Raw genomic sequence first — 27125 nt, forward strand, 5'->3', positions numbered from 1 at the left:
TTGTGTCCAAATATACTTTATAGACTGTTTAATCCAGTTCTCTCATTAGCATTCTAGCAGTCGTGAGCCAGAGCTGTGAATCACAGGGGACCCTGAGTAACCGGTCAAGGGGGAGGACGTTAATCCAGCCGCGGCTCTGCCAGAGGAAACGCGTCGGGGAACGAGCCCCCACCGGTGCCCGGCAAATGCCGAATTGCCGGTGGGCCAGGTCGCCTGGCCTCTGGTGCGCGCGGGAGCAGGGGAGGACGAGCAGCGAAAGGGCTGTAGCGTCGGGGGCAGAATCGGGGAACGGTGGTTTCCGACTCTCGGGAAACGTTGCTCTCTTTTCGGGGATGGAAGCAACTGGGACGAAACCAGGAGCGGCTTTTCAGGGCAGACCTGGGAAAGCGCTCCCTGCTCCCGCTTTCTGCCGCGCCGGCCAGAGCTGCGCAGGGATTTGTGTTGAAGCAGAATTGTGTTGGAGCGGAGGCTGTGTTGCAGGTGGCGGGAGGCTCTGGGAGAGAGGGAGGAGAGACGGAAAGAAATGCTGCCCCCAATGTGGCAGAGTCATCCCGCTCCCTGGGCTGAGCAGGGTTCCCTTTTGGCGGCTGCTGTTCACGCTGACCGTTCAGCTCCGGAGCCCGCGCCTTTCCACAGGCCGGTCCCGCCGGGATCGGTGCGCTCGTCTCCAGGCTTACGCCGATCGCTGGAAGTAATGATTGGATGGGCAGGAATTTCACATCAGTTGGTGGCACTCAGCTGCAGGTAAAATGCGTTACAGCTTGTAAAAAGATCAGCTAAACCAACTATAACCCGCTTGACTTGTCCTAGCTCTGAAATCCGTAGAAAACCCATAGTGGCCTGTTTTTGCAGGAGGAAAAGCGCCCGCCTCCTCCGCCTCTCTGTCTGATCGGCGTCGTTCCCTCTTCTGGAGGGTGGCATCTGCGGTCATTAAGGGGTAGCGTTAACAAACGTTTTGTCTGTATCTGTCCCTGAAATAGGGTTCTGCCAGCTAAAGAAATTATTCTGGGATGTTCTAGTAACTGAGGTAAACTTGCCGGGAGAGCAGTCTTTTTGTGTGCCCAGTATTGCCGGATACGTGGGTGCATGGGGTTGTGGTGCGGGTGCTCCTCGAAGGGCCGTATCTGCGTCCTGGTTTGAAGCGTAAGAATCCCGATGGCTCTCGTTTGGCATATCTGTCCTGTCCTCAGGAAGAACCTGACAGGGAGCACAGCTAGGGACCGGTCTTTCCAGACGCCCTCGCCCCCAGGGAAAAGGAAGCGTAGTAAGGACTCCTCTTCTGGAGCAGCGCTAAAGAAAGGCCGCTCGCAGGCGTTCTCCCGGGTTCCGGAATTATGATGTCACTGAGGCCTCTGCAGAGCCTCATGGCCAGCGCGCGATTCGGTGGCGCATTCGTGACCCTCTGCGAACTGGACTGCAAGGGGGCCGTGAGCTCTCGTTTCTCGCTTGGTGAGTTGCAGGTGAGGCTCCGAACTGGTGCTTTTTGGCAAGTCCCCAGGGGTTTGATTTCTCTGGCCTCCTCTCCGGTCCGATGGACGGCTCGCACAGCCCTGAGAAGGTCTCTCAGACAAATGGCGTTCTTTCCGTGTGCCGCAGCTCCGGGTTTAAAGCTGACAGCGTTCCAGTTGCACTTTGATAAAAATACATGGTTAAAATATGCGGTCTGTGTATGGTACACGCTGTACGCAGGATGCGGCTAACGTTTGAACAAGACGCCACAGCTTTAATAAAACAGCGAGAAAGTAGGACGTGCTCGCGGTTTTGTTTGCATACTGATGAGGGAGCCTTTGCCTGCTTCTCGCACGTTTGGTTGTGAGCTTTGCGGGCCGCCCCGCTGCCGGCAGAGGCGGTCGAACCTTTGGGTGACTAAGCTTTGGCTCGGGGCTGTTTTTCTCCCGAGGCCGGCGGGTTCTGCCGCTCCTCGCTGCGTGAGCTGGTCGCGGTCTGGTCCCGAGCTCAGAGCGGCGGCTTCAGTCGGCGCCTGCCCTCGAGCGGGTCCTGCTGGGCTGATTGCACCCCGCCTGCTCTCCTCTGGCGATAATTTTGGGCAGAAGTCAAACGCCCAGTAACGCGCTCTGGCAAATTGCCGTCTCGCGCTGACCAGAGCCGATGTGGAAGCGCGAGCGGGCGGACTGCGGGGCAGGTTGGGTGCTCCCAGGGGCCGGCGGTTCCTGCAGCAGCCACTGCTAGCTCTGGGTCGCTGAGGCCCTGTGCATAGAAAAGCAACAGATTAAAACCAAAAAAAAAGCCTGAGCCCAAGAAACGAGCGTGTTTTTTATCTTAATGAAGCTCCTTGTCTTTGAAAGGGGCGGTATGGAAGGCAATCAAACTGGTCTTAAAGTCACCCAAAGCTTTGCGATTTTGCTTCTTGCCGTAGGAGAACCCATGCTATTTCTGACCCCTGCAGCCTCCCAGAGAGGAGGCAAGGAATGTTGTAGCTCTAACTGTGTTTGACTTGCTGTCTAGGAGGAGTCTTTAAAACCAAGACACGCTGAAGAAGGGCGAGAGTCTTCCTCGGCTTCTGACGCTGCGTGCCCTCCGACTCCGCTTCGAGCCCTTCCCGGTGACGCTGACAGTAGCCTGTCTGGCCAGAGCAAGGAGGAGTCCGATGGGAAACTCGCTGGGAAGGAAGTGCTGGGCGAGAAAGATGCCGCGGTGGAAGGTGACGTCTCTGCAGCTGATGAGCTGCCGCGGTCTCGGGGGGAAAGGAGTGCGACAGGGGCAGACGCGCCCGGCGGTCCTGGGCGACCTCGAGCTGCGTCTCTGGCTGCGGAAGCCGCCGAGGCAGGTTGGCTGGCGAGGCTGGCCGCCGCTGTTGACGCCACGTCAGGTGATGAAAAGAGAGTGACTGAAATGAGGGAAGCAGCAGCAGCTGATCTGAAAACAGACAGCAGGCTGGATGCTGGCAAAGTAAGAGACCTGCCTGCACGGGCAGGGCTTGGTGGGGGAGCTGCCGTGGCTGTTCCCGTCGCTTTGTAAGGCCTTGATTCAGGAAAGCTCTCCCAGCGCTTGCTCGCTTTCTGTTAAGTCAGCGTAAGGGCTTTCCGAGTCAGCGGGGTGTTCCTGGGGGGCACGAGTGCTCCGAGCGCCCAGATCGGCGTCTTTAGTGCGCAGCTAGGAAACCGTTCTTTTCTGCATGCGCAAAGTGCTGTCCAAAGCAACCGACAGGCAAAAACCCCGAACTGTGACGCGTGTTTCGAGTCTCGGAGGAGAAATAAGTCTCAGCTTTCAGTGCTGCCATCTGTACCAAGCAAGCAGGTTTCATAATGAAGTTCACACCGAGCCCAGCTGTCCGCGCTGCTTTGTTTCTCTCCGTCTGTTGTTTCTCTCGGCTTAGGCAGAGACAGGGCGAAAGCGTCAAGCGAGCTGCCAGCTGCGACGTTCGCAGCTCTGCGGGGGATGCGCCGGGGAGGCGCGAGGTCAGAGGCGGGGAGGACGCTGCCTCGGGGCTGCCTCCGGAGCTGGCGCCCGAGTCCGTCGAGCAGGGTACCGTCCGGGCTGCCCGCCGCTTTTCCAGCGCTCGCTGGGAGGAGAACTGGCAAAGAGCTGACTGCGGCCAGCTGAACCAGGGTGTTTGTGCAGTCTCGGGCAGGAGAGGAACCGCTAAGTGTCGCAGGGTGCAGATGGGTTCACGGTCCCTGCAGCTGGGTCGCCGGACAGGCGCGTGCTGTCCGCTCTTGCTCAGCGTCCCCCAGAAACGCTCCAACATGAGCTCTGAATAACCGTTTCTTTCCAATCTAGTCTCCTTCCTGCCGATTTTGGTGACTTTTCTAGTTCCGCTGATGCGTAATGTCTCGAAGAAATGGTAAGCTATAGCGCTGAGCCCGGAAAACATGCGCTGTCCCGAAGAGCTTAAAGTTGAAAGCGTTGCTTTTACGAACGCTTACCTGCGCGCTTGCTTTAGGCGTCTGGGTAGTTCTGCTGAAGTCAGCAGGGCTGCACTGGTGTCCGCATCGAACGCTGGCGTATTGCTTCCCGATGGCTGGGCACAGGGGAGCCCTCGCTGCAGCTGGGCACGGCGAGGTGCACTTTTAAGGCCACGGTACTGTCCAGTGTGGCTTTAGCCATTCGTGCGTGGGCTGGGGCGTTCTCAGAGCTGCAGAGATCCACGCGGAAGGAGCAGAGGACAGTGAGCAAGTGCCCGTTAGCAGGGATGTTTGAAGAGCGCTTCTCTGCCCTCCCCAGTCCCATCTCCATCTCTGCGCTTTGTCTCTGTGAAGTGGTGTTTTTGTGCTTGTCTCGGGGTCACACCCTTAGTGTTTTTCCTGGGATATTCAATCGCCTTTTCTTCCCTGCGTTAGAGCGGCCAGATTTGTCTTCCCAAGATCAGTTGTCACCTCGCTGGAAAGGCCTAGGTGAAGCTGCGGGGGTGAGGCACGTACGGGCTGTAACGCACGTCTCCTTTCAGCTTTCAAAGGCATCGGAGAGCAGCGGCGGTGGGGAGGACTTGCAAGTTTCCAACCGCTCGGACCGGGAGCTGCTGCAGCCGATGGTGAGTCACTGGAAGCTCCTTGTCCCCTGTCCGTGGGCTTCGCGTTCCTCTGGGAAGGTGCAGCCGGGTAATGCTGTCCCCACCTCGTGCAGTCCGCCTGCCCCGCTCCTCGGCTGCGAAGCGGTGACCTTACGGCTGTGGCAGGATCCTGCCCTTCCCTGGGAAGAACGTTCCAGGCCGTTTTGTCTTTGTCCATGAGTAATTGCTTCAATTTAATCAAACTTAGCCACTCTCCCGTTCTGAAGAAAAAAATGAACGGAAAGGTCGCCGTGTGTGATGTTAATGAACCGCTTTGCTCTGCTGCTGCTGGCGGCCCGCTGCGGCTCCGCCAAATGGCTAGCTCGGGTTTCTAATGACCAGCGCGGGGTGGCGCCCGGTTAGCTGATAGGGACTCGGACTATAAATACCAGATAAACTGCGGGTTATCCTGAAGGTTGTAATCAGCCCGGTGGAAGTGAGTTTATCTTTGCTGAAGGACAGCTCACACCCTCTGCTCCGTACGTGTAGTTGATGGCCATCTATAGAAAATAATTAGTCAAGCCCAGAAGGTGTGATTTCTTCTGTTGCCGTTGCTGTGGCGCTGACTTGGCGGAAGGAGGATCGGCGTATATCGGCTCCCTCTCCCCATCCCTCGGCGTGCGGGTGAATTAACTCTGTTTGCAGTCTGTAATCTCGTATGGGCGCAGAGTGCAGGAGCTGTGATTTCTGAACGCACGCGTGCGCCGCTGAAGCAACAGCCCGCGGCCGTGCTGGCACGCTACGAAAAAAATCCTGGCGTAGGTGTGCTTCTAGCGTAAGCTGTGCGGTGTGCGGCAGGGCGAGGCTGCTGGGGCGGGCAGTTCCGCGAAGCCCAACAGAAGGACCCCGTTGCTGGGTGAGGATAACTGGCGATGTCGGGCGTGCGTCGCGCAGAGGTGGGGGTGCTGGAGGGCTCCCGGGGCTCTTGCTGCGCTTTGAAAGGGAGAGGTGTGTTCAGGAGCCCCTTACTGCTGCAGCAGAGCTGCTTTGCACTGCTCGTGCCTTTTCTGCTGGTGCAAGGTGAGGAAGCAGCCTGGGTTTCGGTCTGCGAGGAGGCGGTAGTTGCAGCTTGTGGAGAGTAGGAGGCTCCTTGCCATCGGAGTGGTTTCTGCTTCACGGTTTCACGCCGTGCGGAGTCGCAGGGCAAACGGAGGCGAAGCTGCCCGGTTTGCCTGGGGTGCGAGTTGGTAAGAGCCCTCCCAGAGGGTGCTGCGAGGGGGTACGCGCAGCTGCGTCGGCTCCCGTGGCGGCCGTCCTGCCCTCGCTTTGGTTTTGGGGTGATGCCCGCGGATTTTCCGAATCGCCTCGCTGCTGTCGAGTGAATCGCTGTATTCAGATGGGTCTTTGGAGGACGAAACGCGCGAGTAAATCAAACCGCTGTTCCTTATGCATCTCGTGGGTGGGACTGCTGGGCGCGGGGTCTCACAGGCAGTTCTTCAGCGGTGGTGGGTTCAGCGTCAGCAGACAGCGTTCGCCCGGGGGAGCGGTTTCTCCCTTTCTGAAGTCAGGAGCGTAAGCCCGTGCGCCTGTGCTCTCCTGTCAGCGAGTCCCTTCTGCACGCTCCAGTCCGCAGGCACCCTGCTGGCACCCGTCCAGGCGCCCCTGGGGAACCTCGCTCCGCTGCGTGGCCTCGCGGCCTCCCCGGCCGGCGGCCTCCGCGCCTCCCTCAACTCGGACGCGGGCAGCTCGGCGGACTCCAGCCTCGCGGCCAGAGGAGGAACGCGGGTAAGGCCGCAGCTTCTCGGGGAGCGGGCCCTGGAAAGCGCGCTCTGCACGAGGTCGCAGGCGTGGCGGCGCTTCGAAGCTTAAATGACAGTATTTGTGACCTCTCGTCGGTTTTGGGATACTTTTGTCTGTTGAAAAGCCACTTCCCTACTCTGTTTTTTGTTTCTTTTGCTGTTTCTAGGGACCCCAGTGCTAAATTTGTGGTGAGCTTTCTTCTGCTACGTTTAGCAGATTTAAAGACAGAATTGTTTCAATTACTGTTGGGGGAAAAAAGTCCGTTAAGTTCAGTTTTTTTGTAGAGCCTTAATTTGTGTCCCAATGAAGCATATGGTACAGGTAACGTAATCTACTAAATAATAGCTTCGCTCAACTCTTGGCTGAGAATAAGCAAATGTACAGAAGAGTTTTCTGGATGAACGTAAGACTTGCAATCCTGTCGCGTGATCGTTTATAGAAAGTGACCTTTGGGTCAACCAACCAACCAACCAACCAGTCGACTGGTAACAATGTGATCTTTTAAAGGAAAACAAAACAATAGGTGTGGGAAACGTTACAGCTCGGCACCTCGGCTGAAGGTGTTCCCCTCGCTGAGGGAAGCCTGGGGACTTCAGACATTTTGTTTTATTACGAAGCAGCGTTTTGAGGCGCAGGCGGGTTTTGCAGACGTGCTCCTATGGGACAGGAGCCCCTCTGGCGTAAGGAAAGCCTGGCCTGGTAAAGAACGCGTCGCCTCCCGACTGGACGTGGCTCCAGCAGAGCGAGGGCAGCGGCGTAACCCCGCTGCCGGCCGGCGTCGCGGTGGGTTTGCATCTCCCCTTTCTCCTCGGCTGTCCTCTCACCTCCCTTTCTTTTTGTCTTCGCAGCCTGCAGAGAGCTGTAAGCCCACCAGCCAGACCAAGAAGTTGCTGGGCTTGGTCTGTGAAGAGAAGAGTTCCCTGAACACAGCGGCCGTAGATAAAGGGAGAAACGAAGAGGAGGCAAGCGAGGACGAGGTAGTTTGCGCGCCTTGGCTCTCAACGCCTGTCGGTGACCGTAGCGCGTGAGGCCTCGGAGTGAGGCTGACGAGGAAAGCAGAGGCGTGCGTTGAGCATTTGGGGGGTTTCGGGGTGAAAGCTGGCCTGAGCTCGTCCTTGCGCTGGGTTTGCGCGGCGGGACTGGACGGGAAGGCCCTGTCCCCGCTCCTGCCGCTCCTCGTGCTGGGAGCCTGCTGGGCCACCTGGCCTGCGTGAGGCTAAGGTGGCGGTGCCGAGCCGCGGCGGGGGCGGCTGGGCTGGGGAAACTGACTTGCGCCTGCCTCAGCCCGTGGTGAACGGGGTGTAAGGGCTCAGCTGCGCAGGGCCGCCCGCCGTCTTTGAGCTAAATAGCGAAGCTCCGGAGGTGGGACACGTTGAATTAGGATCCTTTGAGAGCTTCCGAAAGGTCCCCTGGGAAGGCGAGAGGGGCCGGGGCGAGCCGGCTGCGGCGGGAAGCTGCCTCGTCCCTGGGCAGCGCGGGTTCAGCCCAGGGACTGCCCTCGAAAAGCTGGGCTGCGCTCTGGGAAACACGTCTTCTCCCTTTCTCGTTTCGCCTTATGTTTGGCCTGTTTAAAAAGTCCCCAAAGCAAGCGCTCATCTCCTCTGCAGGAGCCTAAAAGCCGGGGGCTCCGATTGTGACTCCTGTGCCGCTTCAGCTCCGCTCCCTCTTCCCGCGGCCCCCGCGCGGCGCGCGCGGAAGGGCTTTGATTCGGCTTCGCCGTAAGCAGAGCGGAGAGCTCTGCCCTCTTGCGTGTTTTCCGTCCTTGGGAGGGTGCCGAACCGCAGAGCGGAGGGCTGCTGGCTGTGCAGGTGTATCCCAGCGGCGCGCAGGTGGGCTCCATCTCCTCGTTGCCAAATGAACAAAGCCTGAAGCAAAACCCAGTTCCAGCAGCTTCTACCCTTTGTAGGGAAGGGGGGGAAACGCGCGTGGAAATAACGTGCCATTTCTCCTCTCTTTGCGCTCTTCGTTCGCTTTGAGCCGTGTCCTCCCGCCTTGACCAGAATCCATCAGTTCTGGCCGCCTTCGCTCTTTGCCCTTCCCGTCTGCACCCGCCCTCGGCAGCCCCTGGCTCCCCTGCACCGCCCCGGTGCCGAGGACCCCGCGGGGCTCTGCCACGCGCCGGGCGACGAGGAAGCTTTATTTCTGCCGGCGCGCGTTCGATCGTTGTGATCTGCCTTACTCCTCCGTGCTGCCAGGTGCCGGGAGCCATGGCGGGATCGATGGTGCGCATCGGGGACCAGCTCATCCTGGAAGAAGACTACGACGAGACGTACATTCCCAGCGAGCAAGGTAACCGATGCCTGGCCTCCCGGGAGCCGCGACGAGGGATTCAAGCGCGCGAGCCGCTCCTGGGCGTATTGAGAAAACGGGAATCGGGGAGAGCGTGGGGGGAGAGGGCAGGATAAATGGGATTTTGTAGAAGGCGGAGCTGAAAAATTAGCTGTCTGGTTGCGAAGATAAATGCCGTTTGCCAGTCTTCCTCCCTGCTTTACCGGCCTGGCAGGACGTGCTTGCTGACCCAGGGCTGTCTCAGCAGCTTTGAGCAGCTTCCTCTCGGGATCGGGGTTTCCCCGTGCGCCCGTTGCTTTAGCCGAGGAGGTTGCCTTTATTGTGTAGTGCCCGGTGTAGACCGTCGCCACAGGTCCCTCTTCCGTTTTCCTAGAAATCCACGACTTTGCACGGGAGATCGGCATCGACCCCGAGAAGGAGCCGGAGCTGATCTGGCTGGCCAGGGAAGGCATCGTGGCCCCGTTGCCACCCGAGTGGAAGCCCTGGTGAGAGCTCTGTCGGCAGCTGCCCTCGGAGGCTCCTGGCCTCCCTGCCCTTCCCCTGCTCTGGGCTGCCCGCGTGGGCAGGGGACCGGCTGGCCGGGGGCTAATGCCACAACAGGGGGGCTTCCTGCGGGCGGGGAAGTACCGGGCTCGCTCTTCACGCTGTTTTTGCCACGCAGCCAGGATATCACCGGCGATATCTATTACTTCAACTTTGCCAACGGCCAGTCCACGTGGGACCACCCCTGCGACGATCGCTACAGGGAGCTTGTCGTTCAGGAGCGAGAGAAGCTGCTGGCACGCGGCAGCTTGAAAAAGAAAGAGAAGAAGAAAGAAAAGAAAGAGGAGGCAGACAAGAAGGAGAAGCAGTTGCTGAAGCAACCCACCGTGAGTAGGCTCTGCTGCTTGCAGTGCTCCCGGGGAGGAGGAGCGGGCTGGGCGGAGGATGAACGCGGGGCTGTGAATTAGGGGCTGACCCCGTGCTCTTGCTGCTTCGGGATGGGAACAGCGACCCCCTGGCAAGGGATCCTGTTCAGTAAGGTTGCGAGTGGGATGAAAATCCCACAGAAGTGGGGTCGCGAACCCACAGAAGCTGGCGAGCTTGGCTTTCGAAGGACGCGCCTGGCGCGGGGGTGCCGCAGCCCTGCGATGCTAGAGCTGAGGGGGGAGATGGCCCAGACCAGAGAAGCTGCAGGGAGTTAGGGCAAAATAGAGGAGAAGGTGAAGGAGCAGGTGGGAATGAGGTCCTTTGTGACGGCCCTTCCGTTGTAAGCGTTTCTGGAGACCTGAGGGGTGAAGTTTTGCTTCCAAGGTAATTTTCAGGGGAAAATGGGCAAAACCATCCTGCTGGAGGCCACGTAAGCAGATGTGGCGTTAGTTTTAGTGGTTTTCCTAAAGCTCAGGAGGTAGCTTGAAAGAGCCTTTGTTCGAGGCCTTCCTTGCGTGGCAAACGCTGCACAACTCGCACCTTGTTTTAGTTTTGCAAGGACGCGAAGTGCCTTCTGAACCCAAAACCAAGTGATGGGCGGTAACTCAAGCGGGATGGCAACGTGAAATACAAAATCATCCTTCGTTTTGGCTCTGAGACTCTGTGTAGTAAGCACGCTACAAAGTCAGTCTTTTCCCTGGAGGTCCCACGCTCTAAACTGGGGGGGAATAGCTTATTCAGCTATTTTTAGCTTAATTTAGCTTGCTGAATCTCAAGTCCCGGAGTGATTGAGTTGGTTAAGGTGATAAGAAACCGTAAGTTGCGGTCAGCTCTCCTGCCGCCGTGGCCAGTACCTCGAGAAAGGGGCTCTCTTCCCTCTCAAAGGAAAGAAAAATGGGAAAAAGTGTTTGAGCTTTCCCAGACGAGGGCAGGAGCAGTCCCAGCGGCTGCAGGCCGTTGGTTGGCAGGTGGGCGCAGTACCGACTTGTCTGAGCGCAGTTTGGTCCCTGGGCTGCTGCTGTTGTTGTCTTAGGAGGTGAAGGCGATCGGGGGCTGGAGCACCTCTGCTGTGAGGACAGGCTGAGAGTTGGGGTGGTTCAGCCTGGAGGAGAGAAGGCTGCGGGGGGACCTTGTAGCAGCCTCCCGGTGCCCGAAGGGGGCCTGCAAGAAGGCTGGAGAGGGGCTTTTTCCGAGGGCATGCCATGACGGGACAGGGGGTAATGGCTGTAAACTGAAAGAGGGCAGATTTAGATTATATATAAGAAGAAATTCTTTACTGTGAGGGTGGTGAGGCACTGGCACAGGGTGCCCAGAGAAGCTCTGAAGCCTTGTGCTCCAGCCCCTGCCCCAGCCTCGCTGCCCTGCTCTGGCCACGCTCCAGCCCCTCCATGGCCGCCTTGGGGTGAGGGGCCCAGCGCTGAGCACGGCATTCGAGGGGCGGCCTCCCCAGTGCCCAGCACAGGGGCACCATCCCTGCCCTGCTCCTGCTGGCCACGCCGTTCCTGACACAAGCCAGGATGCCACTGGCCCTCTTGGCCGCCTGGGCACGCTGCTGGCTCATGTTCAGCGGCTGTCGACCAGCGCCCCCAGGCCCTTTCCCGCCGGGCAGCTCCCAGCCGCTCCTCCCCACGCCTGCAGCGGTGCCTGGGGTTGCTGTGCCCCCAGTGCAGGACCCGGCCCTGAGCCTTGCTGCCCCTCACCCCGTGGCCTGGGCCCATCGCCCCAGCCTGGCCAGGGCCCTCTGCAGGGCCTCCCTGCCCTCCGGCAGATCGACGCTCCCGCCCGACTGGGTGTCCCCTGCAAACTGACTGAGGGTGCCCTCCATCCCCTCGTCCAGGTCATTGATAAAGATATTAAACAGAATGGGCCCCAGTACTCGGCCCTGGGGACCACCCCTGGTGACCGCCCACCAACTGGGTTTAACTCCATTCACCGCCACTCTCTGGGCTTGGCCATCCAGCCGGTTTCTTACCCAGCAAAGAGTACGCCCGTCCAAGCTGGGAGCAGCCAGTTTCTCCAGGAGAATGCTGTGGGAAAGGGTGCCAAAGGCTTTACTAAAGTGCAGGCAGACGGCACCCGCAGCCTTTCCCTCCTCCACTGAGCGGGCCACCTTGTCGTAGGAGACCAGGTCAGTCAAGCAGGACCTGCCTTTCACAAACCCACGCTGCTCCCTCTGGGAATAGCTGGACCCTTTTGCTCTGTTTTGCCCAAACTTTTTCCCCCTGTTGCCTATCGCAGGATCCTGCCCTTCCCTGGGAAGAACGTTCCAGGCCGTTTTGTCTTTGTCCATGAGTAATTGCTTCAATTTAATCAAACTTAGCCACTCTCCCGTTCTGAAGAAAAAAATGAACGGAAAGGTCGCCGTGTGTGATGTTAATGAACCGCTTTGCTCTGCTGCTGCTGGCGGCCCGCTGCGGCTCCGCCAAATGGCTAGCTCGGGTTTCTAATGACCAGCGCGGGGTGGCGCCCGGTTAGCTGATAGGGACTCGGACTATAAATACCAGATAAACTGCGGGTTATCCTGAAGGTTGTAATCAGCCCGGTGGAAGTGAGTTTATCTTTGCTGAAGGACAGCTCACACCCTCTGCTCCGTACGTGTAGTTGATGGCCATCTATAGAAAATAATTAGTCAAGCCCAGAAGGTGTGATTTCTTCTGTTGCCGTTGCTGTGGCGCTGACTTGGCGGAAGGAGGATCGGCGTATATCGGCTCCCTCTCCCCATCCCTCGGCGTGCGGGTGAATTAACTCTGTTTGCAGTCTGTAATCTCGTATGGGCGCAGAGTGCAGGAGCTGTGATTTCTGAACGCACGCGTGCGCCGCTGAAGCAACAGCCCGCGGCCGTGCTGGCACGCTACGAAAAAAATCCTGGCGTAGGTGTGCTTCTAGCGTAAGCTGTGCGGTGTGCGGCAGGGCGAGGCTGCTGGGGCGGGCAGTTCCGCGAAGCCCAACAGAAGGACCCCGTTGCTGGGTGAGGATAACTGGCGATGTCGGGCGTGCGTCGCGCAGAGGTGGGGGTGCTGGAGGGCTCCCGGGGCTCTTGCTGCGCTTTGAAAGGGAGAGGTGTGTCCAGGAGCCCCTTACTGCTGCAGCAGAGCTGCTTTGCACTGCTCGTGCCTTTTCTGCTGGTGCAAGGTGAGGAAGCAGCCTGGGTTTCGGTCTGCGAGGAGGCGGTAGTTGCAGCTTGTGGAGAGTAGGAGGCTCCTTGCCATCGGAGTGGTTTCTGCTTCACGGTTTCACGCCGTGCGGAGTCGCAGGGCAAACGGAGGCGAAGCTGCCCGGTTTGCCTGGGGTGCGAGTTGGTAAGAGCCCTCCCAGAGGGTGCTGCGAGGGGGTACGCGCAGCTGCGTCGGCTCCCGTGGCGGCCGTCCTGCCCTCGCTTTGGTTTTGGGGTGATGCCCGCGGATTTTCCGAATCGCCTCGCTGCTGTCGAGTGAATCGCTGTATTCAGATGGGTCTTTGGAGGACGAAACGCGCGAGTAAATCAAACCGCTGTTCCTTATGCATCTCGTGGGTGGGACTGCTGGGCGCGGGGTCTCACAGGCAGTTCTTCAGCGGTGGTGGGTTCAGCGTCAGCAGACAGCGTTCGCCCGGGGGAGCGGTTTCTCCCTTTCTGAAGTCAGGAGCGTAAGCCCGTGCGCCTGTGCTCTCCTGTCAGCGAGTCCCTTCTGCACGCTCCAGTCCGCAGGCACCCTGCTGGCACCCGTCCAGGCGCCCCTGGGGAACCTCGCTCCGCTGCGTGGCCTCGCGGCCTCCCCGGCCGGCGGCCTCCGCGCCTCCCTCAACTCGGACGCGGGCAGCTCGGCGGACTCCAGCCTCGCGGCCAGAGGAGGAACGCGGGTAAGGCCGCAGCTTCTCGGGGAGCGGGCCCTGGAAAGCGCGCTCTGCACGAGGTCGCAGGCGTGGCGGCGCTTCGAAGCTTAAATGACAGTATTTGTGACCTCTCGTCGGTTTTGGGATACTTTTGTCTGTTGAAAAGCCACTTCCCTACTCTGTTTTTTGTTTCTTTTGCTGTTTCTAGGGACCCCAGTGCTAAATTTGTGGTGAGCTTTCTTCTGCTACGTTTAGCAGATTTAAAGACAGAATTGTTTCAATTACTGTTGGGGGAAAAAAGTCCGTTAAGTTCAGTTTTTTTGTAGAGCCTTAATTTGTGTCCCAATGAAGCATATGGTACAGGTAACGTAATCTACTAAATAATAGCTTCGCTCAACTCTTGGCTGAGAATAAGCAAATGTACAGAAGAGTTTTCTGGATGAACGTAAGACTTGCAATCCTGTCGCGTGATCGTTTATAGAAAGTGACCTTTGGGTCAACCAACCAACCAACCAACCAGTCGACTGGTAACAATGTGATCTTTTAAAGGAAAACAAAACAATAGGTGTGGGAAACGTTACAGCTCGGCACCTCGGCTGAAGGTGTTCCCCTCGCTGAGGGAAGCCTGGGGACTTCAGACATTTTGTTTTATTACGAAGCAGCGTTTTGAGGCGCAGGCGGGTTTTGCAGACGTGCTCCTATGGGACAGGAGCCCCTCTGGCGTAAGGAAAGCCTGGCCTGGTAAAGAACGCGTCGCCTCCCGACTGGACGTGGCTCCAGCAGAGCGAGGGCAGCGGCGTAACCCCGCTGCCGGCCGGCGTCGCGGTGGGTTTGCATCTCCCCTTTCTCCTCGGCTGTCCTCTCACCTCCCTTTCTTTTTGTCTTCGCAGCCTGCAGAGAGCTGTAAGCCCACCAGCCAGACCAAGAAGTTGCTGGGCTTGGTCTGTGAAGAGAAGAGTTCCCTGAACACAGCGGCCGTAGATAAAGGGAGAAACGAAGAGGAGGCAAGCGAGGACGAGGTAGTTTGCGCGCCTTGGCTCTCAACGCCTGTCGGTGACCGTAGCGCGTGAGGCCTCGGAGTGAAAAGCTGCGCCGCTCCCCGGGAGCAGCTGATTGACCGTGGCTGTGCCGTTTGACTCTGGGCCTCCGTTTGTGCTGAACTTCCCCTGGGTGCTGTTTGGGCACCAAAAAGCGTCTAACCCTGTTTTCTCCTTGTGCTCCCTGTGAACCAGGATCTGCCACCATGTATTTCTGAAAGGAATAGATGCCAGGCTGGATGGGGCTCTGAGCAAGCTGATGGGGTTGAAGGTGTCCCTGCCCATTGCAGGGGGGCTGGACCAGATGGTCCCTTCCGTCCCAAAGCGTTGCGCGGTCCTGTGAACTGGCCGTAGGCGTATTGCCTTGGCGTGCTGCTACGGCTCTGCTGCCGTACTTCGCTGATCAGGAACCCCCAGTTCCTCCTGCGTAGCCTGGGGGGTTGCAGAGGGAACTCAGTGTTGGCCATCTCGTTTTTAATACCCTTAGAGTCTCCGTGGGACAGCAAGACTGTTCAAAAACCTGCACGTGGACGTCGGCGCCCTGGGAGGCATCTCGGACACTGAGGTAGGAACGTGGGCGATGTGGGGCGGGCAGGAGAGGAGCCGCGGCGCCGCCCAGGCAGCGCCTGGGCTGGGGGGCGAGGGCGCAGGAGGGGGGCCCGAGGTTTCGCCTCTCGTTTATGGGCAGGCACAACCCGGGGCAGGGCTGGGGGGGTGAGGGGGGCGTACGAGGAGCCAGGTGCAGTCCGCAGGGGACACCGGCGTGGGCGTCGAAGGCGGGTTTGGGCTTGAAGGAGAATGCTTGCCGTCTGGGAGATGGGACTGGAGGGGACGGCGTCTTTGCACAGCGTGGGGCTTTGTTTCTTGCCGAACGAAGAAAGAGCGGGACTTAGAGCCACATAGGTGCGATGGATAAGCTGGGAACGTACTCTGGCAACGCCATTCTCGCGCTGTCGCTCGGTCCCGCGAGAATCTCAGAAGCTTCCACGTGGCCCGCGCGTGGCCGCTTCTCCGTGGCAACCTAAAACCTGTTCTCTTTGCGCTGCTGATGAATTCCACGGCTCAGACGGAGCGCCAGCAATGAGTGCGGTACGCAGGCGTTCCGCTTTCCCCACGGGCGCGCGCTCTGCCTGCGCTCTCTTAGCCGCGATCCGGCTGAAGATGACAAGGGCGCAATGGGAAGCGCGTCGCGAGCGGCTCTGGTGGCTTGGCCCGACTGTTTGCGCTGACGTTAATCCTTCCTCGCCGCTTTGAAAACTCTGTTCCGGTACCTGAAAGGCAAATTAATTTCTTTTAAAGCGTTTTATGGTATTTCCTTTATGCTCTTCGCAGCATATGACAATTAAGCTGTAAAGGGCTTTGCCGGAGAACCCACTCGCGGTGCTGGGCAGAAACTGCCAAGGCTTATGCGAAAGCAGAGGTGAAAAAGAAAGGCCTGCCTCTCTCCTCTCCAAACGGCGAGCCGTCTGTCAGGGTCCAGTTCGTCACCGAAAGGTTAACGTGTCCAGCCACAAAGAGCTCTCTTGGCACTTCGGTGCCGCGGCAGGGCTTCAGGAATCTATTATGAACCGGCAATTGCCGGCCAGCAGCCAGGCTCCGTTAACCCTCGTGGGCAATATCTTAGTCCTGACAACGTATTAGTGCCCCGCTGGAAAATAGAATTCGCTTGTAGCGCCGTGAGATGGCAGCAGCAAAGCGTTCCTGCGAGCGAGCCGCAGCCCAAGCCCTTCTCCGGCTTCCTTGCAAAAGGGAGGGGAGGGAAGGGTTTGCGTAGCGAGCCCTGCAGGGGAGGAAATCTGAGCAGCGATGGGGTGAAGCGACGAAAAAACCGGCTTCGCGTAGCCCGTGGGTCGGGGTCGAATACCTGCGTTCAAAGAAAAGCAGCGTGTGGTTGTAGTGACCTGCGGAGACGCGAGGACGCTGGGCGAGAGCGGAGGCTGTGTTGCAGGTGGCGGGAGGCTCTGGGAGAGAGGGAGGAGAGACGGAAAGAAATGCTGCCCCCCTCAGTGGGCTTTTCTGGAGTTAAGTGGGGAGAAGGCACTGAAAACGAACCCCCCGTCAGGCGCCGGAGAACTCCTCGAGGCGTGAGGTCTATGTGGAGCGTGCTCTGGGAGAGAGGGCCTCTTCTGGGCAGCCTGGTTTGCCTGGCTGCCGGTGGGGTTCGCTCTGGCCTGAGCCCGGCTCTCTTGCCTTCTGAATCCCTGTGGTGGAATAGCTGCCGCAGACTCGTGAGACTCTGCTCTAAAATGCAGAAGGGCTTTGGGACGCTGCTGGAGGGGGCACGAGGAGGAACAGGTCTGGAAGCGCCTCTGGGTGCCTGGGGAGAGGGTCCCACGGCAGCAGAAGCGATCCCCCGCCGCAGCGCTTGAGCTCGGGAGGTTTCGTGCTCTGCCTTCTGTACAGGCGCAGCTCCGGGTAAACACCGGGAGCCAAGGGGGTCCTTCGTGTGGTGGGAAGTCACCACGCGAGGCTTCTTCACCAGATGGAGACGTGTGAAAGGGAGCCGTCCCTGTAAATAAAGGTTGCGCGACACACTTGTGCGTTACCGCGGAGATGTATGCGCGGGAAGCCGTGCCGCTGGTTCCCAGGAAACAAAGACCTCCGTGAAACACCAGCGCAGGGGTGGCCGGTGACAGGGGAGGAACGGCCGCTGTGTTCACGGGAGAGCGTGGCTGGGAACGGCCGTAGCGAGCCACGGCACTCGTTAACGGGTAGCGTTAACAAACGTTTTGTCTGTATCAGTCCCTGAAATAGGGTTCTGCCAGCTAAAGAAATTATTCTGGGATGTTCTAGTAACTGAGGTAAACTTGCCGGGAGAGCAGTCTTTTTGTGTGCCCAGTATTGCCGGGTACGTGGGTGCATGGGGTTGTGGTGCAGAGGTCCACGCGGAAGGAGCAGAGGACAGTGAGCAAGTGCCCGTTAGCAGGGATGTTTGAAGAGCGCTTCTCTGCCCTCCCCAGTCCCATCTCCATCTCTGCGCTTTGTCTCTGTGAAGTGGCGTTTTTGTGCTTGTCTCGGGGTCACACCCTTAGTGTTTTTCCTGGGATATTCAATCGCCTTTTCTTCCCTGCGTTAGAGCGGCCAGATTTGTCTTCCCAAGATCAGTTGTCACCTCGCTGGAAAGGCCTAGGTGAAGCTGCGGGGGTGAGGCACGTACGGGCTGTAACGCACGTCTCCTTTCAGCTTTCAAAGGCATCGGAGAGCAGCGGCGGTGGGGAGGACTTGCAAGTTTCCAACCGCTCGGACCGGGAGCTGCTGCAGCCGATGGTGAGTCACTGGAAGCTCCTTGTCCCCTGTCCGTGGGCTTCGCGTTCCTCTGGGAACGTGCAGCCGGGTAATGCTGTCCCCACCTCGTGCAGTCCGCCTGCCCCGCTCCTCGGCTGCGAAGCGGTGACCTTACGGCTGTGGCACGGGCCGGCCCCACTCGCTGCTGCTGCTCAAGCCGCCAACAGAGCCGTCCGTCCGTCCGTCTGCCTGCCTGCAGTACGGACAGGACCTCTGCTTGGACGTGGGGCCGAGTCTTTGTGTAGCCATCTCCCGTGTCCTGTAAACCGTTCTGATGTTCAGATGCCCAGTGCTGCAGAAGGCTGGCTGTCAGCAGGGCGGTGAGCGTGGAGGCCCAGCCGTGTCAGGATTTTGGCCTAACCTGTCAGGATCTCGGGTAAAACCCGTGCGTGCTCATCAGACACGGATCCTTTTCTGCTTCCTTCTTTAGGACCTGGCTTTCCAGAGTCGGCTTTTGGAGCAGGTACTGGACGCGGGGGTTCTGTCTCCTGTTCTGGACCGCCCCACGTGCAAGGTAAGTGCTGTATATGTGCTCGGGGACGGAGCTGTGAATAGCCGGGGTAGAATACTGTATTGTGGCGTACTAATGGCAGGACGGTGGTGTCGGCAGAACGGCTTTGCAGAGGCAAGCAGAAGCGGCGCGTTCAGCGCCCTGCCTGCGGCAGGGCAGGGATTAGAGCAGCGCTCTTGTTTTCTCCGCGGAGGCGAGGCGCAGGTAGCTGCGCAAGCGACGCACCCTTTAGCAGAGGCGGCTTGCGAGGGGCGCATCTAAGCTGGTGCGTGCTGGAGGTCGTGGAGATCCTCCTGCTGAGGTCCCTTGGGCACGGCGCTGTGCAGGGGGAGGAGACGGCCTGCGAGCTGTCATCCTGCTCTCCTGTGGCCGCAAGACCGGCTTTGTATTGCGGGCGTGCGAGACTTCCTGGGTGGCGTGCAGCCGGGCGTCTGGGCAGGACGGCACGCTAGGCTGTTTGCGGTACTGGGACTGCTGGGGATGCTGAGGCAGCAGGAGGGGCGGTAATTTCACAGGCAAGGCTTAAAACCAGCCCTCGGTCCCCGCGGGCAGGTGCCGTCTTCGCCTCCTCGAATGTGCCCAGAGGTTCCCGCAGCCCGCGGTTCCTGGCGAGGGGCCGCCCTCCCGGGAAGGGGCGCTGGGCAGGAGAGCAGCGCTGGCCCGTGCCTGGGCTCAGCAGCGTTCCCCGGGGCCTGGTTATCCCCGTTCCCAGGGAGCTCTCATTCTCCATTTGCCTGGCTTCTCTCCTTTCGCAGGCAGCAGTTACAGAGCCTGTTTTGAGCCAGGAGACGTTTGCCGAGCTCCTCGGTTCTGGAGAACTGAAGTCATCGTTTTCCAGGGGGCAGGAGGGAGGCTGGGAGGGGAGCCGCCTGGGCGAGCTCTGACCAGGCTGATGTGACGGAAGGTGACAGCGCTTGCAGGGAATCCTTCTGCTCTTTGCTCCGCTGGACGCTTGCAGAAATTACTGCTGGTTTAATCCTGCCTTATTTTGACCCTGCTCCACGGTACTCTCCCGCGTGGCGCGGGCTGAGCCCACCTGCTGTTGCTGTGGTCCCCAAGAGCGTCCCGACGGGCCGCTCTTCTGGGGGCCAGAAGCCTCCGCAGGGAGGGCGAGCCCTTACGGCTCGGTCAGCCGGGGCCGGCAGCTCGAGGAGGGAAGCTCTTCCCCTCCCCAGGCGAACGGCGCGGTGCGCGCTTGCGTGCGCCTGCTGCGGGGACGGAGGTGCCCGGAGCTGGCAGGTGGGAGAAGGAGCAGCTGGCTAGTTCGTATCCGAATATTTGCTGTTTGTATTTCAAGTATTTACTACGTCATAAGTAAGCCAACCGTAGTGGCTCAGGGTGCGTTCCCGAGGGGGCTGGCTTCCTTGGCGGCACCCGACGTGTTCCGGAGCGAGCGGTCAGAAATCCCTGGGGAGGTGCGACTGCGCGCGCGCGCCGCTCGTCGCGATCTGCCCGAGGTCCGGGGTGCCGGGCAGGACTGAGTCCTGTGCCGTTCCGGTCGCGGCCAATACATCTATCGCTTTATGGCCCCGGCACGCTTCCGTGCGTGTGACGTTCCTGTTTGGTTTAGGAGATTTTTTTTTTTGTCGTCCCACGCTTTTCAGGGCGTTTAGTGTTACTCACGTGTCCAAGACGATCCTCAGGGAAAAAACCCAGCCTGTGTCTAGAGTGCCGGCAGGGAGTTCATCTTCCGCCTTGAAAACGCGAGCCCCAGCCCGTAACCCAGCGCAGCCCGGAGAGCCGAGCTCCCCGGCCTCTCGGCTGCGCTGCTGGAACCGCTCCCGCGACGCGCTGAGACCCGTGGCTGCCTGCGGGAGAGGAGGCTGGCCCCTTCGGCTGGGCGCTCCGCAGCAGCCCGCGGGCGCTGCTTGCTCGGCGCCGATGGGCTGGACCAGAGCGGCGCTGCCCTTAGCAGAACCGCCGCCGGGTCCTGAGAGGCTTCGATGGCGAAGGAGCCAGCAAACTCCACGCTGTTTGCTTTTACCTGCAGGCCCGGGAGCTGGGAGAAGAGGAAGAAGAGCAAAGCGAAGCCAGTATAGAGGAAGAGCAAAGCCAAAGAAGAAAAGCTGCTGAGAGGTATGGTACAAACAGCCAGAGCAAGAGAGGAGGTGTAGCCAGCTCTAGCTCCGGGTGGCTTTCCCGTCTTGTCTGCCCCTGCTCTGCTCTGCTCCCTGTAACCCGTGCAGGCGTCCCCGTAGAACGCCCTGAGACGCTGCCGCTTCTCGCGGGGTCTCTCCCTCTCGCTCCTCCTGCCACCTCCTCGGGACTGTCGCAGCGGATTGCAGCTTTGTTTCGGCTTCTGGCTGGGTAGGCAGCAAATCCGCCTGCCTTTCGTTTCCTCGAGACTGCCCCAGATGTGGAGCTGGCTTCTGTTTCCCTTACAGCTCTCTGGCTTTTCTCTAAGGCTCTGAAAGTCACGCTCCTGCCGGGATGCTCTGAACCTGTTAACCTTGTGTCTTGTGCCCTGCGGCGTTGAACCGTGGAAGACTTGGCCGCGGGCGGCTGCCCGACGAGAGACCTTTCTGGTTCTGAGGCAGCCCCCGTCTCGGCCGGCGCTGGTCCTGCTGGGCTGCCGGCTCTCCGCTGGGCAGAGCCTGCAGCTGAAGGCTCCCAGGGCCAGCCCGGTGCCTGTCGCTGCTGGCAGGAGGGTCCAGCTGCAGTGTGAACGGTTGTCGTCCTCTTCCTTCCACAGAGGTGGCCCAGAGCAAGTCACTGCTTGACCAGCTGTGAGCATTAAGCTATTTTACGTCCTGGTACACGGACGACTCGCTCGAGCGCGCTGGCTGTTACGCCGAGAGCAACGCTGGTTCCAGGCCCTTAGTTAGGCTGTCTGGGGAGCTCTTTTCAGCCTGTTTGTGGCCACTCGTTTAAAACAGTTGAAATGCTGTGCTGAGCCGTGAGCTCCGTGCTCCCTCGAGCCCCTCCCTCCCTCTCCGAGAGCTGCAGCGTGTGGCGTTTATAGATGAATCGTGTCAAAACTCTTAGCCTCCGCGCAGAGTTACACATCCTCTGGGGCGCCGGGAACCGAGGAGCTGTTACCCGTGCCAGGAAAACTTGTGAACAGAAGAAGCTGCAGTCCATCTTAACGACTGGCTGCACGCCCTTGGGATCTGCAGCCTTGTTCGTAGAGGAGCTGTTCGCGGGAAGGTCCCCGAAAACGTGCTCTGCCCGCAGGAGCTGTCTCCTTATCGCTTGGTACCTGCTTCCCAGCTGTGCAGCCTCTCTTTCTCTCGGCCTGTAAAGCTGGCTCGTGCTTGCTTTGTTGCCTCTCTGCTCTGTTATCCTGAGATGAAGTAGGACTGGAGGTGTAAACATGCCTGCCAATGTTCCCGTCTGTAACTCGGACAACAGCGAGAGTACTGCTCGCGGGGCTGACTTGTCTTGGGGAGATGCTCCAAGGACTCGGAAAGAGAGGGGGCTAATCCAGGGCAGGGGGTTCGGCATTCTGAGACCGACAGCCGTGAGAGCCGCGGCTGCCTGTTAGCCCGGCAGGCCTCGAGGCGGTGGGGACGGTTTGGAGCTTTGCGGTGCCTTTGGCAGCCCCGCGGTGGCCAAAGGGGTCCCGTTGGCAGGCATGGCTCGGTGCCCGTCCGCGCCGCCTGCCCGTCCCCTCTTCCCTCCGCCTCGTCTACCTGCGGCAGCCGCTAGCATCTGATCTGTGCTAATCCGGTCTTCTGTTGCCTCTTCTGCGCCGCAAAGCGCGAGGGAGCAAAGTGCTTGGGAAACGTCAGAAGAGAAGTGTTTTGCTTTAGAAAATGCCAGTCGGGAGGAGGAGGCTGTGGCCCGGGAGGCGGAGGAGGGGTCGCTGGGTAGCCCCAGCAGTCTGGAGGAGCTCGCTGCCCCACGGAAGGCGTAAGGGCTTCAGTTAAGTCCCCGGTGTTGTAAGCGTAACAGCTCTTGTCCTTTTGTTGCCCTTCGTGGTGTCTGAAGTCAGCATGCCAGGAGATGCGGTCTGGTGGGCACAGCAGAGCGCGAACGTCTCCCTCCCTGCGCAAATCGGAGCAGCTGTGTGAACGGTCTGCGCTGGGGAGCGCGCGAAGAGCGGCTCAGCCCTGGGGGCTGTGGCGCAGGACTCCGTGGTACGGAGACAGAGCGGTCTGCTCTGTGCCTGGGAAAGCCTCCTCCTTGCCAGCGTCGCCAACGAGGCTGCAAGCGTTCGTCCTCCTTTGGCAAACGCTTTCGCGCAGCCTCCTGCCTTGGCTCGCTGAGCGGTGCCGAGGTTGCGGGGGAGCAACAAAACCCCAGCACCTCACCCCGCTCTTACGGTCGCTGGGAACGTGGGTCGCTTTGAGAGACTAAGGTCAGAGCGCAGGACGGTCGAGCCCAGGTTCCCCGCAAAAGCCTGCGGCCTGTTGCTGTGCTAAACTGATGGTCTGATGGCTGGTGGGGCTTCTGCTCGTCCCTTCCCTTTGCCGACGGTGAAGCTTCTGCCGTAGGTGGCTCTGAGGTTTTGGGTTTGGAGTCGATACTGCGTGGGGGGATGTGGCTGTTCCTTTCGTGTTACTCGGTTTTCTGTCACCCTTTTGCCTAAAGGAGCTTTCTCTTTTCGGCAGGCGCCGCAAGAAGGAAATCAAACACGGGCAGTCCTTGAACCAGCCTAGTGAAGAATCCCTGGAGGGAATAGTCGAGGAGCTGGAGCTGGAGCTGGAGCGAGAGAAAATGCGTTTATTGCAAGCAAAGGAGAAAATTCGGCAATTCCGGGAGGAGATGAGGCAGCAGGAGGAGGAGGAAGCTCAGAAGCTTCATCAGCAGAAAGAAATATCCCTCAGGTACGTTCCTCTTTTACTCCACCTCCCCGCTTTCTCCTACGAGCCTTTCCTAGCTGCGCTTTCGTTGCCGGCGGCTGCAGGCTTGTGCCGGTATGGGCCACCACCCTGGCAGCGGGGCTGCTTTGCGGAGTTGTGGGCGAAGGAGGCAAGAACGAGGCTTTTGGGGAGGAGGAGCGCGGGGCTCCCTGCCCGGCACGGACAGCCCTGCGCGCGAGGGTCTGCGCACCTTGAAATGAGCAGGGGTCTGCTGTCGGCGCCGCAAATGCTCAAGGCAGATGCGTGGAGAGCACGGTCTGCCGCAGGAAAGCGCTCTCCAGCGCAGGCAAGAGAGCATCTTCCCCTGTCCTGCAAGAGGAGCTCTGATGCCATACACGTGCAGCTTTCAGAGCTCTGAGCCTGCCTCTTACGGTTAACCTGGGAAGAGCTCCCAGCTGGGCGCGTGGAGCTTTGCCGCCCGGCAGGCGTTCAAATCCTGGGTGAAATGCTGGTAACGGGACTGGCAATGGGAGCCTTAGAGGAGGTGAGGTTACCCCAGAGGAGCTGCCTGAACCTCTGGCGCGGTACGTTTTACAGAGGCGCTTCCAAACGAGACTTGAAGGAACGGGGCACGGATGCCTGCGTGAAAGCCAGCCAGTGCACGCGGGTCTCGTAGCAACGCAGGGAGCAGAACGGCACTGGGAGCCGTGTCCTCTCCCTGGGGGGATTCTTCTCTCAAGGCTTGTCTTTTATTTCAGGTGGCCTTGATACTTATGTTCTTAGCAGGCCGAGCCAGCCAGAAACAGTATCTTGGCATGAAATGTCACGGGAATGCTGACTTGGGTGCGAGGGAAGACACAGAAAGGGAAAAAGGTCTATGCGGTACTAAAGCAGTAGCAGAAAGGGTGTCTCATAGAAATAGGAAGCTTACAGATGCAGTAAAGCATCCGGGCCCCGTGGCTTTCATTTAATAGGAGCTGATTTCATTTACCTGGGAAAAAACCCCAAGTGCCACCTCTGATGATAGAGTGCATTTTAAAAGCCTGCCACGGAAGTTTGGTGCTTGGGGGCTGCGTCTCCCGTGCCAGCAGCCAGGTTCGGAAGGTGGGGAAGAGAATGAATGGTCTGGAGCCCTGGCAACGCGTCGCCTGGGCGGGCAGAGCGAGTGGGAGCAGCGGCTGATCTATAGGCCTTGGGGAGGTGGTTGGAAGACATTAAAGCCTCCTGAACCTCTTTTTTTTTTTCTTTTTTTCTTTTTTTCTTTTTTTTTTCCCCAGCTGCTCATCTCTCAGGACTCTAAAAGAAGATTTGGCAAAGGCTTCTGAGGAGGAAGAGCTGCGTGTCAGAAAGGAAGAAACTGAGAGACTCTCAAAGCTGCGAGCCAGAATCGCCTCGGAGATGGAGGCAGAGAAGGAGAAGATAAGGTGACAAGTTTTTTGCTGCCATCCCTGGGGACCCAAACTCTGCTGGTCTGGGAGGGAAGCGCCTTGCATGCCACCGGCAGCCGCTCAAAGCGGAGGTGCTAGCCCGCCCGAGCCTCCCGTGGCCGGTCGCCTGCCTCGGCCGTGAGCGCGAGGCCCCAGCCGTGACGCTGCACGTGCCGGGGAGCCGCGTGTCGAAAGGAGGTAAAACGGAGGGACCTTATTGCCGCCTGGGAGCTGATCCAGTTTTGCTAAGTAGACGTACGGTGCAGAAGTGCCCTGAGAGAGGTGCTGCTGTAATGTTGGACCAGGCGCAGCCCTGGGCCCGGGAAATGAAAGAGGTGGCATCTGCAAGGACGGCCGCGCTCGGCAGCGTGGCTTGCCTTGAGCGGACGTCTCCGTCTAACGGCGGTTAAGGCCTGTTAAAACCGCCGGAGGAGGCAGAAAAGGCAGCCGCTGGCAAACTTCTATTTTCCTCTCTCTTTTTTTTCTTAGCTGACGGATATGTCTGCACCCGACTGCTTTGCTGTTTATTTCCAAGGCCTGAGCTTTGGATCCGCGCTTGTGGATCTGTGTGCTGTGGTTCCTGGTTCCTTCTGGCTTGCGTGTCCTGTCCTCTAGCTGTGTCTTCTGTCAGCTCTGGTTCCGAAACGGAGGCCGGCGGTAAAGGACCGAATCCTGACTTGCCTCTGTCTGTTCTTGTCGCAAACCCGGCAGGGCAGAGCAAGAGGTCGCGCTGCAGAAACTAAGAGAAGAGTGGGAGTCCCTGCAGGTGATGGAGAAGGAGAGCCTGGAGAAGCAGCACCAGCTCGCTTTGGAGAAAATGAAGCTGGAAATGGAGGAAGCTCGGCAGAAGGAGATGGTGGGGCTGGAACAAGAGAAGGAGCAAGTCCTGCGTGAGCTCAAGGAGAGATTAGACAGGGAAAAGAAGAAGGTGAGGTGTTTATTGCCAGCTAGGGTCAGAGCCGTGCTGTTCGTGCTGACCTGGCTGGCGTCGCGACGCTCAAGTGTTGAGGTTAAACAACGCCTGCACGCACTTTAATAACGGCTGCCTTGAAACCTAAAGGAAAGATGTTAGGCATGCTGTTAGAGGCGTGACGGAGGTGGGGAGGAGTACTCCCCCAATTTTTATTACCATGGTGATTAAATAGCACTTACTTCAATGGCCACATTGCATCTGACGAAAAGAAGGATCGCCGCGTGTCTCTGCCGAGCTAAACCGAGCCATTTTATCCGCTCGGACTACCGCTTCCGGCTGCCGCTGTAGTCCTCCGGAGAGCTTGGGGGGTTCCTGCACGGAGGCGGTCTGTAGTCCGTCCAGCCCAGCGCGGCTGAGATCTGCGGAGGAGGGAGGGGAGAAGCACCCTCCCGCTCGGGAGGGAAAGCTCAGCGAGAGTGAAGGCACCTCGTGTACAGTCCGGCCTGAAAGGGGGTTACCGTGCGCTTTTGATGCTGACGGAGAGGTGCTAATTGCAAATGCGTCTTGCGCAGCACGTCCCCACAAATAGAGGTTTTCCAGCAGCCTGTCTTGCTCCTGTTCCCGTAGGCAGCAGAAGAGCTGGAGAAACAGTTTGCAGCTGAACTCCAGCAGGTGAAATCCGCAGCAGAAGAGAAGCATCGTAAGGTAAAACGTGGTGTCCTCAGAAAGTAAACTGGTTGTTTTGCTCCCCCACGCTGCCCCATCAAAGGTGGCCAGGGAGGGCGTCGTTAAATTTTTCCCGCTTCCTAAATGCGGGCCTGGTCTGGCTCAGCATTTGGACGTGCTCCAAGTCGGGGGCGGTGAGGCTGCACGCGCTGGTCCTTGCCGCGGTGCTTGCTCTCTGTAGGAGGGCCCTAAATGGATCTTGTCAGAAGGGTGACAAGTCTCCGTGGGCGGCTTTCATGGCAGGTCATTTCCAGCCTGCGAACCCAGATAGCAGAGGCACAGAGGAGCAAGGAGGCTCGGCTGCGTGACGACTTGCAGCGAGCGGAGCAGAAAGTGCAGCAAGAAGCCTTTCCGAGTAACCGGAATACGAACGCGAGGCGAGTACTCATCTCGGATTGTTGAGGGTTCTTCACCCTCTCTCCTTGGGCGCGTGGTGAGGCCCGAGGGGGCCGCGTCCCCTGCCCAGGGGTGACACCGAGCGCCTTCGGGGGAAAGGACGCCCCTGCAGCATCTCGCTCTCGCCAGGGCGCTGGCTTTGCGCTGCCCCGGCCACAGCCTGATGCCCCTCGCAAGGTGCTCGGAGCCTCGGTCCCTCCTGCTCGTGCGAGAGGCTACGATCGGCTGAGGGGGCCACCGGAGCGCAGCGCCGCAGGTCGGGGAAATGTTTTTATCTGTCCGTGTTACCCCCACGCAGCTCGGCGAGGCCTTATGAGAAGAGAAAACGCCGGCAAGTGGAAGACGAGCACGAGAGGAAAATGGAGAGGATGAAAGAGGAGCACCAGGAGGTCCCTAGCACGGATTCTTGGGACCAGTACGAGGAGGAGGTACTGCGGGGGGAGAGCAGCGGGTTGCTCAGTTGGGCTGCGCACTGGGCTGGCACTGCCTGCTTGCCAAGGCCCCGCCTGTCTCGGCCGCTCCTAGAGCTGGGGAAGTCCTCCTTTCTTCTAGCAGAACTTGTTGCCATAACGTAAAATGAATTTAGGCTGGGGTTATGAGGATCAGCTTTGTCCAAATAGTCTCTGGGCAGGCCCCTTCCACGTGCCTTTGTGGACTTTGGTACAAGCGAAAGCAGTCGTTCACGTTTTTGCAGGTGCCTGTTCTGGAAAGCCTTCTGCCTCCACGTTTTTGACTATACAGTCGGCAGCGCGCGACAAAACCTTAGTTTCATGGGTGGCTCCTTCTTTCTTGAGCCGCTCCCTTGACAGCGTTGTCCCTGTAAGCAA

The 27125-nt window shown here is 59.2% G+C and overlaps 1 protein-coding gene across 1 annotated transcript; it reads left to right on the plus strand.

The window, feature by feature from the left end:
* Positions 1-5: 5 nt before the first annotated feature.
* Positions 6-26726, plus strand: LOC148055012 (uncharacterized; the record flags this gene model as incomplete). The annotated part of the gene is made up of 19 exons (XM_087763242.1): positions 6-2662; positions 4409-4492; positions 6077-6235; positions 7099-7227; positions 8446-8539; positions 8913-9024; positions 9201-9408; positions 13127-13285; positions 14149-14277; positions 14783-14860; positions 17479-17562; positions 18011-18094; positions 20082-20167; positions 22645-22860; positions 24114-24260; positions 24975-25191; positions 25804-25881; positions 26146-26279; positions 26597-26726. Coding segments are annotated over exons 1-19 (2382 nt in total), but the record flags the coding sequence as incomplete, so codon positions are not given.
* Between the last annotated feature and the right edge of the window lie 399 nt (positions 26727-27125).

This window comes from Nipponia nippon, unplaced genomic scaffold (assembly GCF_047370975.1).
Source record: "Nipponia nippon isolate SJK-2023a ecotype South Korea unplaced genomic scaffold, ASM4737097v1 scaffold_28, whole genome shotgun sequence".
Taxonomy (NCBI): Eukaryota; Metazoa; Chordata; class Aves; order Pelecaniformes; family Threskiornithidae; genus Nipponia; species Nipponia nippon.